Source organism: Euwallacea similis, chromosome 3 (genome assembly GCF_039881205.1).
Source record: "Euwallacea similis isolate ESF13 chromosome 3, ESF131.1, whole genome shotgun sequence".
NCBI classification, from domain to species: Eukaryota; Metazoa; Arthropoda; class Insecta; order Coleoptera; family Curculionidae; genus Euwallacea; species Euwallacea similis.
Window position 1 is genome coordinate 7,521,266 of NC_089611.1, and position 12,352 is coordinate 7,533,617.

The window sequence follows — 12,352 nt, forward strand, 5'->3', positions numbered from 1 at the left end:
AATACCTAAATGTATGCCTTCCAGACATTCCGCAATTGTGTGTTATAGTGTCATCAATGAAGTTAATCAACGTGGACATACACACGTCCACACTGATTGACCCTTGACTGTTAGAAAAGTAGTAATATTGTGGGAGTCTCATTATAAAGAAAACAAATAACTTTTGGTGCTTTAGAATGATTCACAATATATACCTTAGCAAAAGGAATAAGGTCTATGGCAAGAAAATCCCATCCCTCATAATCAATGCCGGTTTAATTTAAATAAGATATGTACACAGAGGCACAAAATGCATTATAAAACAAACATAAGTATCAAAAAAATCACTAAATTTTACTTGTTAATAATAAAAATAAATTAGCTATATACAAGCACATTTAACAAAGAAGGAAACAGTAAGTAAATATGTAACAAAAACGTTTGAGAAACAAGCTCTTTATTTTTTGGATAGGTAGGTATCTCTCTTCCAGATTATAATATAGGTACGTTTAGATATATATTTTCTGGATGAATGTTAGAGATAAAGCACATTAGTAATTAAGTATTTGGATGGAAACAAAACGTAATTTAGAGCCTAAAATAATGAATGAGTAAAAAGAACGACTTTTTTGATTCTTAACAAACGATCAATTCTCGGAACGACACGTGATCACAATGCTCTACGGTCCCCGTTTATTTTAGTACAAACCGTAAAGGAAGGCATTAATCTAATGATTGATGAGTTTATGCCTACGAAAGGGACGTCGAAGAAAGCCCGTTGAGAATTAATCTTAATACATCACTAGAGTGAGTTAACGGGTAATTTCCTAAAAGCATTCAAGCTTTAAAACGAGGTGTTTATATTGGACACTGAAAAATTCAATTTCTCCAACTCCTCGTCCACTTGGTTGTTCCACAATTCCTGCGTCGTGTAGAGAAATTTGTTCCATTCATCGTGCCTTGGATGGGCAAAGTTCTGTAAACAAATTAAATATATTAGTGCCTGACACTATTATACATATTTCTTTTTCGACATGTTCTAAAAATGGAAGTGCATGTCTGATTTAAAGCAACCAAAAAGGTAATTTTTAATAACAGAAAGGGGACCTAAAGTTTAAGCTAAGTTCATTACAAAACTTATTTCTCGGCAATTACCTCTGCAACATCGTACACATGAATCCGACCCAAGTTATCCCCAACGGTGACATGCAGTCCAGATGGCGTCCAGGACACCTTGTTTAAAGCCGGCATTCCTTCCACTGTAACGCTGGCCGCTGGTACCTCCGTGTCCTGATTCAGGTTCCACAGGTCTAAACGACCGCTGCAATCAACAGCGGCGAAAAGGGCAGGATGCACCGGCGACCATTTCACGTCCAGCACGTAATCGCCGTTATCATCGAAGGAATAGATTGGTTTGGAGTCCTATGGAAACATTTTATTTCAAGTTTGCGCAAGCTTGAAATCGCCACTCAATATACCTTTAAGCTCCATAATTTAATAGTCCAATCCAACGAGGAGGTAAGAAACATGTGAGAGAAATCGATTCCTCCCTGGACCGCGTTTACACTAACCCCAGTAATGGGCCCTTGATGGCCGTCGTATGTTTCTGTTATGCCCGCCTTAGCTCCGTGCCGGCAAGCTGAATATGCTGCCCCTAATTACAAGATCAAAATTTAAATCGATGACCACTCTAACTGAATCAAAGATTTGTTATCAGATGCATGTAATGCATATAAAGTAATAAAATTATTAAATATAATGGAAATAAATAGAAAATAAAATTGAGCATTTTACTTAAAACTACGCAACAATGTTTTGTCGAGATCAAGTCAATGATTAAACTCGCCATATCAACAATTCCATTAAACACAAATTTCAACGCCACAAACCTTCTTCAGATCCCACAACGAAATTATTGACGTCCGAACTGGGAAAGTCCAGACAGGTCACAGCCACGGGTTTGCCCTGCATCCGGTGTAAGTCGAGAATCTCTTGAGGTTGGCCCAACATATCCAAGGACCACGAACACATCCTGCCATCAGTGGAGATGCTGATTAGATTGTGCGCGTTTTGGGTCCCCACCACCGACAGACAGTACACTGGATGCTGGCAGATAAGAAGAAAAATAAAAATTGGGAAACATTTGGGGGGATTTTAATTTATGTCTTCAACTAAGCAACAATTTCAACGTCACAAACGAAACTTTCAGACAGATTTTTCAAGAATGGCTTAACCGATTATGTAAAGCGAAACATATTCGGACAGGTCCATCCCAGGTCTATTATACAAGGATAGTTCATGTACCATATTTTATTTAGCATAAGCCAACTGGTATTATAAGGTTGATAAAAAGACCACACATTTTGGTGAAATTTATGCGTAACTTTTGGTAACAAACTTCATGCAACAGAACATCTATGACTCTATTGAAGTTGTGAGTCTTGTCCCAGGATGTTTTTCTGTTCCACCTGTTATTATTAGTTGAAAAATTCTTGATGCAGCATTTTTGAAAATCGAAATTTTGATTACAAGACATCGATTCCTGATTCCTGGCTATAAAACTTTCATAAACTAAAGAATTTTAAATGAAATTTATGATAAAATAGTTTTCAGTATAATTATATGTTTCGCTTTAAAAATGCAGTTAAGCTGTTTATGATAAATTTCGTTTTAACGCCTCTATTAAATTATACCGTATGCGCACTAGCCGATAATGGAGTTCTTTGTATGGGCGTCCTCTTTTGCACTCTGTTGTCCCACAACACAATTTGTCCAGAATAGGTACCGCCCAAAATAAGATTCGGATGAAACCTACGAAATTCCGAAGGCAAAAAGATGATAAACGTTAAGAACCCCAGTGGAAACTAACCTTGCAAAAGTAGCTGATAGCACGGCACTTTGACAATGGAAAATATACTCAGGAGTAGTTTTCTTAAATTTGGTATTCCAAACTAGAACTACTCCGTCCGGGTCGTTTGGCGATTCTTCGTTATTGTTGTATGACGCCAAAAGCAGCTCTGGAAACTGCGGCGACCAGTCTAAAGAAGTTATCGTTCGGTTTTTTGACCACCTGAAGCCAAGATTCAAGAAAAAAAAGGTTTTGTTAAAGCCGAGAGAAATACCTCTCATCGAAAAACGTTCTATTGAAAGAAATCCTTTGATGGCACTTCTCGTCTAAAGCCTCCTCCCCAATGCCCGAATAGTCCGTATAAATGTCCACAGTCTCGCATAAGGCCCTCTCCATTATTTGACCGGCTCGGTCCACGAAGCGCTGGAACTCCTCGGAGAGGATAATCATTTGTTTTTCTTCTTCGCTAAGTTCCCTAACTGATAGTAAACCCATTTGATATACAACCATTTTAACATTAAAGACTCACAACTCACTTTCTTTAATTTCCTCTTTTTTCGCTTCTTGCTCCAGCTGGGTGACTGCCGGCTGAACCTCTTTGACCTGGGGCAGCCCATGAGGAAGGATGCCTGGAGGCAGTTTACTGGCGCCGAGGTGTGGCAGCGAGCTTTCCTCGTCCTCTCCTTGTGGGTCGCCATACGTCAGAACTATAGGTGAATATTGGGCGGGCTCTTGGGCGCATTGGCGCCAATTTGTAACATTCACACTTAAGGTCAACTATCCAGAACGGTTTAAGCAATGCGCAGATATTGAGGATCCAACCAACCGAAATAATGAAGTCAGTTACAGTCCAACCGGAATAGTCACAACAAAAACAAACAATACGTGAAAAAAAATTAAACGATCGTCTACTTTAAAAGACTCCATCAAAGATTAAAGAAGAAATAGGTTTTAGGAAAAATGATCTATTTTAACATCGTAAAATTGTAAGAATTAGTCATACCGGTTGGCATACTGGCTAACTCACCTATTTATTGACGGGCTTTGATTGACAAAATCCAATTAAAATGATATTGTTCCGACTACGAAATAGCATTAAAGTTAATTTTTTTAAATTCAATTTCTTCTGTTCCAAATGTCAACTTTAGAATTTTAAATAGAACTCCGTATTTTTTACATTTTTTGATAGAAGGTATTTTTCTGAATTTGAAGTTAACGTTAAAACAATTTTTAACTGAAAAATATTAAAAATTTAAACAATGTGACGTATGTAGCCATCTGTGTTATCCTGTGGTCATCTGTATTTCATTCCATCTTATCCCATTGTATTACTCTATGCAAAAATGCCTGGCGCCATGAACAAGTGAAGTCCATTAGGACCCAGTGAGCAGGGACAAGATAAAATGGCCGGCTCCTTCACCAGATCTTTCTCCACTGGATTTTTAGCTATGGGGTAACCTTCAAGATAAAATTTATGTCACCCAGCCAGAAAGTATCGATATTTTACGACAAAGAATTATAAAGACTTGCCAGGAAATTGCACCAAATGCTATTATAAATGCTACACATGGTATAATCACAAAATGTTAATTGTGCGTACAACATGGTGGAGAGAGAAAAAATCTTGAGAAATAATAATTTGTGAAAACTATGGATAAATATATTGTTAAACGCCGAAGAAAAATCTTATTTGCAATATTCAAGATAATGTAGTAGTACTTAAAGAAATAAATTTTCTAATGTTTTTCATTTAAAAGTAGTTTTAATATTAATTTGTTATACATCGCCAAATTCAAAAAAATACGGAATTCTATTTAAAATTTTGAAGTTGCCTCCTAAAGCAGAAGAAGTTGAATTTTAAAAAATCAACTCTGACGTTATTTGGTAGTCTAAACAATATTATTTTATTTGATTCTTATAACAGTTCATCAAAGTCCGTTGATAAATAACTGAGTTATAGCTTTGCCACTTTTTTTTATAAAACAACCTGTATATAAGTACATAAATAAATTTTAAAGAAATTAAACAAATCGTTTTATATGAAAAATCCAAAAGAAAAACCAAAATTATCATGAACGAAACGATCTCGCACCGGTGTCACGTCACATAGCGGCATACAACCCAGATGTTACCAGGCAGTGACTTGTAATAAATTGAGGAGAAAGGGAGAAATTTGGCTTTCACCCGTCTTCGTCGTCTTTCCATTATCTAAAATAACCATGTTTTGCCCCATATGTCTAACAGTGCAGACAATAATATACGCCGTATGACGTCATAACAGTAGTCTCCCCACAGGATATCGTTTATTAGCCTGTTTTAACATTTAGCACGTGATTGTGTGAACTCCGAATTACAGTTTTCTAAAATAAGTAAAAAACGGTGAATCTGCTATTGATATGAACAAATTAAAAATTAAAACTTAAACCAGCAAATTGGAAAAATTTAACTATTCGTTTTTATCGACATTTAGTGCATTTTAAATGCAATATTTTATAATGACGCCTCGTGCGAACACCGATCTATAAATGAGCAATAATTGTCGATTACTACTTTGTACTCTTTCTAGTAATTCTTCTTATCGCGAAGGATTTTGCTGTGGGTGCAGATTACAGTGAATTTGCCATAAAAATCCTCTCTAGATAGTTGACCTTTAACTTTAAAAAACATGCAGCACAGACTACCTTACAGAAAGCTGTACATTCGCTTATAATTAATTATGCATTTATAATGATGAGAACAAAAATTATAGCCAAAGAATGGGAATTATTCGAGATAATCTTGAAAGTTCGCTATCTCTTCAACTCGATCATACTAAACGGTATTTTGAACTGAGATCAAGAGAATAACGTACTAGACTGAATCGTCACGCTTAGAAATTCATTTAGTGTCGGGTCTTATGAACAAACGTAAATAATTTTTATTCAAATGAAACATACATTCTGTCTAAAACTCACACAAACCGCACATTAAAAATCAGCGTTTCAAGCAAGTGTAAAGGGATATCGAAAGTCGGGATTGACTTAAAAATACGGGACTGTAAAACGAGGCAAGAGGAAACATTGACCCTTTGCAAGCAACCTCACTACAATTACAGAAGGGCCCTTGTATTAGTAAATACAGTGTTAATAATAATGATACTAATGGGTGAATTTAAGACATTGAACATTAAGCGAAAGTCTATAAGCGAATTTGATTTGGAAGGAATGATCGTTTTTGAAGGAAATTCTTTGAGTAAGTCTTCAGAATGCATGGACATGTCTTGTTAGCATATGCCGCAACTACGCAAAGGGAATAGAAGTTTATTAAGTAGATAATTACCAAGTAAACATACACCAAATTGACGTAACCTTAAGCTATGCGTAGCCACCTACCTGTGAACTCATCTTCCCACTCTAAACCTGGGTTTAGGTTGTATTCGTCTGCCGTAGGTGGGAGTAAAAAGAAATAGTTAAAATTAGGGCTCAAAAATCAAATCTCTGATTGGAATAATGTTTGTTGTATTGAAAAAATAATGCTCGACTTACTGCACAAATAAAAATAAGTTATCCCGTTGGAAAGTATCAAGTGAGACCTCAATGGTGCAGGTACTTACTAACTTATTTTTCCTTGCACTTCAGCCTCGTAAATATGTCCACAAATGATGGCTTTAATCAATATAAAAGTGGTGCTTTAGAAGCCATAATGACTACAATGTTTACTCCAACATCTTAATAAAATAATCCGCATGCAGTTAGTCTGTTAATAGATTAACTTGTACAATTCTTGCAAATTGAATGGACTGGACCGTCTAAGGCAATCATCGACGACGATGGCATCGAGGACAACGGTGTTCGTTCAATTTGCAAAATCACCGAGTATAAACTTAAAACGTACAAGCTTTTAATTACGCAATCAGATCTCCCAAACACAAGGAACACAACACAACCCTGTTTGTAAAACATTCGGCATTATGCACGTGTAACTAGGAAGGAACTACGGAACTTAGAGTTGATGGGATCTGACACAGGAATGGATCTCGACATAACGAAGACACAAGTGGCATTTGAATGGTTGCCAAAATAGGTGGTAAATAGAGAGTATGGTGTCTTAAACGTAAAACTGGCAAAAAGCGAAAACTGGCTCGACAAGCAAGCTGTCCAAAATCTAGAAACTTACCGTAGTAGTCTGTGGCATGAGCTATAGGATTTAAAAAAAAAGAAAACTTCAGTTAGAACATTGCGGAACATAATTCACTACTTATCTCTAAAACAGTACATTTTTGTTGGTAATTCTGGGAGATGTTATTAGTTTCCTGGCTAATTTACAAGTCAGACTAAGTAAGTTTTTTTAATTGACAAAATCTGTTTGTAAAGAGGAGATCTACCTACGTCTACGCATCTATTGTAGGGAATGAGGCAAGCTAAGGTGAGCAGCAAAAAGTGGAAACCTACTATAGACTACTTCTAAGCTAGTTAAAAAAAATGCAAATTATCGCAATTCTTCAGATCAAGCCTGTCATTTTAACGTTTAGAAATTATTGCAACACAAAATCCACGTTCCAAACCGTCGATTTCTTGCTAGAATGGAATCCAATTAAATATTTACTCATTAACGCTAATGGACGAGGCACCAAGGACACAAATATCTCGTCCATCATACAAACTCATAGGAATTAATGTACTGCAACATTATCGTGGTAACGATAATTTTGGAAAGGTAAGATGGTTTTTACTCCCCTAAGCCATAAAACTTCCATCTTACACCCGCAAATTGAGGCTAAAAATTGTATTTTATGCCTGGCCGTACAAGAACGTATCTGTATGGTAAAGAAGAAAATTACTGTCAATCTCTAAACATAAATTTGTGAATTATCCCATGAGATAATTAAAAATAGCTGAAACTTTATCATCTCAATTTATTACTCTCAACGACATGGTGCTGTTAGATCTAACGCCTGATGTTCGTTTTCAGCAACAACCGTTAAAATATTTTTTAAATCATATTCTAAAGCACCTTTTTGTAATTTGAAGCAGTTGAAATATAAGAACAATACCCGGGCCTAACTTGACTTCGGACAGCCTCTGTGGGGTATGCCAATGCAGGGATTCTTCAGGGATCAAAAATTAAATCTCTTTTAAATGGCAACAGTATTACTACTTTTGCAACAATAAAATGTGCAAGATCAATTAAAGTTAGTTGGTGGTCACTTTAAAAATGTTGAAATACCAAATTTGACAATTACCAATTTTGTTAACCAACCAAATTACCAAATTTTTAAAAAAGTACAGTATACAACCAGTAGGAACTAACACTCACTTAATCAAGTCAAATTCGTAGGAAATTTCAGTTGAAATGAAGTACCCATTAACAAAGTACTACTTTAGCTTACTATTAGGCATTACAATCATTCATTTTATAACTAATTTTTGGCTTTGGAATCGAAATAAATGAGTAATAGAATAATTTGCTAACGTTCACGTTGTGTATACAGTGCGACCAAGATTTAGTAACTGGAATCTCCGAAAATAGAAGCATTACAATCGAGATGTAAGTAATTATGTGAGTAACAATAACTTATGGACGAGAATGTGGCGATCCTAGATACTTAGATTTTTGAGACATTTTGAAGCAACTAAAATGGTTATACATCGTTTAAATTAAAAGATAATCAAAATCTGTAAAAATTCCCCTTAAGGAACTCTTCGAGTGGAATACGCTGAAAGAGTTAAAAATATCAAAACACGATTTCGGTTTTCGGAAAGTATTATCAACTTTTATTTTTCTTACGATACTCATATTGGATTTTCCAACTTTCACAAAGAATAAACGCAAACTTTTCTCTCCGCATACGCTTATTACATGATTATTATAGTTTATTATCTTGTTTTCCGTTGAAAATTAATAATTTTCGAATTGTGATTGATTAATTAGCATGCCGTTCAAAAGGCAGCGATTAGGCCGATTGCACACCAGAGATAAGATGCACGACATGTAACATGAGATGCTTGTCTTAAGTCAATGCAGTCATACCGCATGAAGACATAATGGCATAAATGAATTTAATTTAAGTGAAGTATCACACACCAGAGCACAACTTGCATCGTTGCTCTGGTTTGTGAATGCTTCGTGCATAAATTCAATAAATTCGTGCTATAATCTCTAAGCAGTTCATAGTTTCTAAAATATGGCTGCTCCACATCTTTAACGGTACAACTTATACAGGGTTTTCAGTGTTAACCTGAGCCCTTTTTCAGACTGTTACTGTCGAATTTCCTTATGAAAGTCCTGCATGATGATTTTATAAAAATGTCTCTTAGTTATATTAAAGTTACGTACGACGTTTTTTGTTTATTATCGCGTTAAAAGCAAAAAAAGTCTAATATAAAATTATTTGTAGCCATGCATTTGCAACCAGAAAAATAGTGCTCCTAATTTAACGTTTACATTGCATGCCGCCTGACTACCTGCTCAGTTTGACGTTGACAAGTGAACGCGACAGCTTCATCACACCTATACTTTTTCCTCTAGCTTGAATAGTGTAAATGTAGTCACTGCTTAATCTATTAATCATATCCCGATCTCTACATTTTTATTAAATAAATTTTCTGTCTGAATCATTTTAGGAGTTTTAATAAGATATTTACGTGAAAGGGAAGTTATCTTAATATCCACATCGCGATACATATAAAAAGCTATATACAATGCCGTGCAGGGTGAGAGCGTACCTTTACGTGGTCTCCACCAATCCTCCATATAGCCTTTAAGGGGTGATGACGATGCAGAAGAAAATCCTTGTTAGCAATTACGATACAAAACAGTAATATCGCTACTATGTTAGTTGTTCATAATTACAGTTGTTTAAAAAACTTTACAGTGTATACCAAAGAACAACAAATGTAATTTTTTTTTTGGATATGTAATTTTGCCTTTTGGGTCAGTAATTGAGAATTAGTCCTCATGCTGCTTGACTTGTGTTTAACTTTGGAGTTTTCCTTTTTCTAATATGATAGCTTCATGAACTATGAAATGGCAGAATATTAACAGTACTACTTACAAAACCATTTCCAAAAAAAATCCATTTAAAACTATATAATCCTAATATCATAAAAAGCTTTAACACCACATGGTTTAAGCTTTTTAAGTGAAAATTGAATTAAATAAAATTTAAAACATGGGGATGCAGATAAAAGAAAAAGGAAGATAACTCAGTTAGTGGCAAATAATAAGACATTTTTTTACAATAATTATTGTGTTAGTAATAGCAAGGAATATCTCAAAATAAAACTAGTCACCAAAATATCAAAATATGTAATGCATAAAAAAAGAATTACCAACAATAAAAATTTAATGAAATTAGGTAGATAACCCAATTTTTGTATTACTTGCAAAATAATAGGAAATGGAAATTTGGCTTTGACATCTTTTACATATTTATCTGACATGTGTATAAGAGCTGTGGATAGAAAAAAAATTTAGATTCCATGACCCACCACTTTGCCAATAAAAAATAACTGGACAAGATTTGAAAACTCTCAAACTGGATTAAAACAAACAATACTTAAGTGTAAGGAATATGTAAACAAAACTTACCATCACGGAGTTCATGGCCAGTTGCAGTAGTCTGGGTTTGTTTGGTATAAAGGACAACTTCTTTAGGAGGAATGCTTGTCGTCTGAACTGGAACCACTGTGAGATGTGGTGTTTTCTTCTTTACAGCAATAACACTTTAAAACAAAGATAAAATTTTAATTCTCTTTGAATGTGAGAATATCACTGTGATAAAACTTTGGCTTTGATTGTCCAATTTCTTAATTCCTTATTCCTAATTATTAATTTATAATGCTTATTGTTAATTTATAATATATGAAGTGGTTTATGCAAGTTCCTAATATGTAAAAATATCATATTGATATTTGGCTAATTGGCAGTTTTCTGGCAAAATGACTATCCACCTCATTACTCTGTGTGTATTTTGTTAATTCTTAAAAGTTAACAGTAGGAAACTTTCTTGGAAATCTTAGGAAAATTAAAAATTAAGAATGTCATAACATATTATTAAGTCCTTAAGGATTAGCAATTAAGAATAAACAATTAAGTTCAAAGAACCCGGCCTTACTTATTTGGTAAACTATTCATTTGCAGGGATGCATCAGGCGTATGGTTTCTGCTTTGCTCAGGAGTTAGTGAATTCGAATTTGAAATACTGGAGTAAATTTCTGATAGTGGAGCTACCCCAACTTCACTAAGCATCTCATCAATGTCTCTCCTATCACCGCCAGCCACCAGATGGGCACGATCCAACGTCTCCTTAACATCTTTGGATTCCTTTTCTCTTCTTCTTCTTTCTTTCTCATCTCGAATAGCCTGAAGCTTAGCTTTCTTACGCTCTAGCTCAGCTCTTCGATCTGCCATGGTTGGTTTTGGTGGTCTATCTGTAAGTAGTTCCATACTTCCAACACTAATTTGCACTAGCTTCACCAGGGAAACCCTGTAGCGTAGGGAGTGAAACCTCTGAGTCACCCAGAAACAGGAAAAACAATTAAAATAGCACTGAGCTTGCGTTATCCAGAAAATCAATGAAAAGCGGAGTGAGGTAAAAGTTCAGTGCCGGATTTAGCAGGAAAATTGTGACTAAAGAAAGAGGTTTTATAAAAATTAGTGAAGATTGGTCAGTACGTCATTTACGATACCGTTATTTCAACTTCCAGTGGAAACGGCAAGTGGTCATATAATGAGAGATTGTTAAGTCACTTACCGTTTAAAAAAGGATACTAGTTAAGTAATGGTTGCTCTGTAACTTGCGTATATAAACCAAATATTAAAATTTTAGAACCAATTTTTTTTATTTTCCAACGCCCGACACATCGTCCACCATTTTCGTTTTTCGATGACGCAATGTTAGAATCGTTAAATGACAGAATGACATTGACAAATTAATGTCAAAAGTTATAACAAAAAAAAAAAAATTCAAATTTTTTAAAATGGATCAATGGCGAATTCGGGCATCCAAATAATGCGCACTGAGTGCGGCAATATGGCCGTCGATGCGCGGGCATTCTCTGTCTCTGTCTTCGCCAGTTCTACACTACTACGCCTCTCTGTAAGAAGTGAGGCGTAGTAAGCAGGATTTCAGCAGTTTTCTTTCGCATGTGATTTTGGTTATATGGCAGGTTAACGTTATCTACGACTGTTTACCATGTTATGAAATGTCATAATAAAATAAGAGCAATATAAAAAGACGGCCATATTGCTACTGATGAGGATGCTTAAATTTGCCCCCTGTCAAGCCTAACTAGAATTACATGCGAAAGGAGAACGCCCCAATCTATGACTCGATATCTATGCGTAAAAATGAAAATGAAATGGGGGATCCAATGAAATGAAAAGTCCATGAGATTTTTTTATTATTATTATTTTTACTTTCAATCTCACTTTCAAAAACACATATGGTTCTAGGGCTAAGCTTGACGTTTTTTTAAAAGCCGTAATGATATGTTAATAATAATAATTAGGATGGGCAGCTCGACAGAAAGCCTAAAAGAAGTA

General features: G+C 35.1%; 1 protein-coding gene across 15 annotated transcripts; it reads right to left on the minus strand.

The window, feature by feature from the left end:
- Positions 1-237: 237 nt before the first annotated feature.
- On the minus strand, positions 238-11,714 carry LOC136420110 (cytoplasmic dynein 1 intermediate chain-like). 15 transcript variants are annotated; one of them, XM_066406880.1, is made up of 14 exons: positions 11,562-11,712; positions 10,923-11,238; positions 10,397-10,530; positions 9,532-9,597; positions 6,983-7,003; positions 6,199-6,246; positions 3,364-3,534; positions 3,102-3,306; positions 2,849-3,049; positions 2,673-2,790; positions 1,869-2,085; positions 1,458-1,633; positions 1,135-1,401; positions 238-955 (listed from the first exon to the last, which is right to left on the minus strand). In XM_066406880.1, exons 2-14 carry the CDS (start codon positions 11,216-11,218, stop codon positions 824-826), a joined length of 2,052 nt encoding a protein of 683 aa, XP_066262977.1. In that variant the 5' UTR covers positions 11,219-11,238; positions 11,562-11,712; the 3' UTR covers positions 238-823. The 15 variants fall into 15 exon arrangements, with proteins under 15 accessions (XP_066262977.1, XP_066262979.1, XP_066262976.1 ...); XM_066406882.1 differs by having other exon boundaries at positions 3,364-3,510; positions 9,532-9,564; positions 10,923-11,714; XM_066406879.1 differs by having other exon boundaries at positions 9,532-9,564; positions 10,923-11,714.
- Between the last annotated feature and the right edge of the window lie 638 nt (positions 11,715-12,352).

Excerpts from the sequence above, each read along its gene's own strand:
- LOC136420110 (XM_066406877.1), bottom strand. The coding sequence starts at position 11,254 with ATGGAACTACTTACAGATAGACCACCAAAACCAACCATGGCAGATCGA. Across the intron at positions 7,004-9,531 it reads TTGGTGGAGACCACGTAAAG|CTCATGCCACAGACTACTAC; the intron begins GTACGCTCTCAC and ends TAAATCCTATAG. Across the intron at positions 1,634-1,868 it reads CGTTGTGGGATCTGAAGAAG|GGGCAGCATATTCAGCTTGC; the intron begins GTTTGTGGCGTT and ends TCTTGTAATTAG.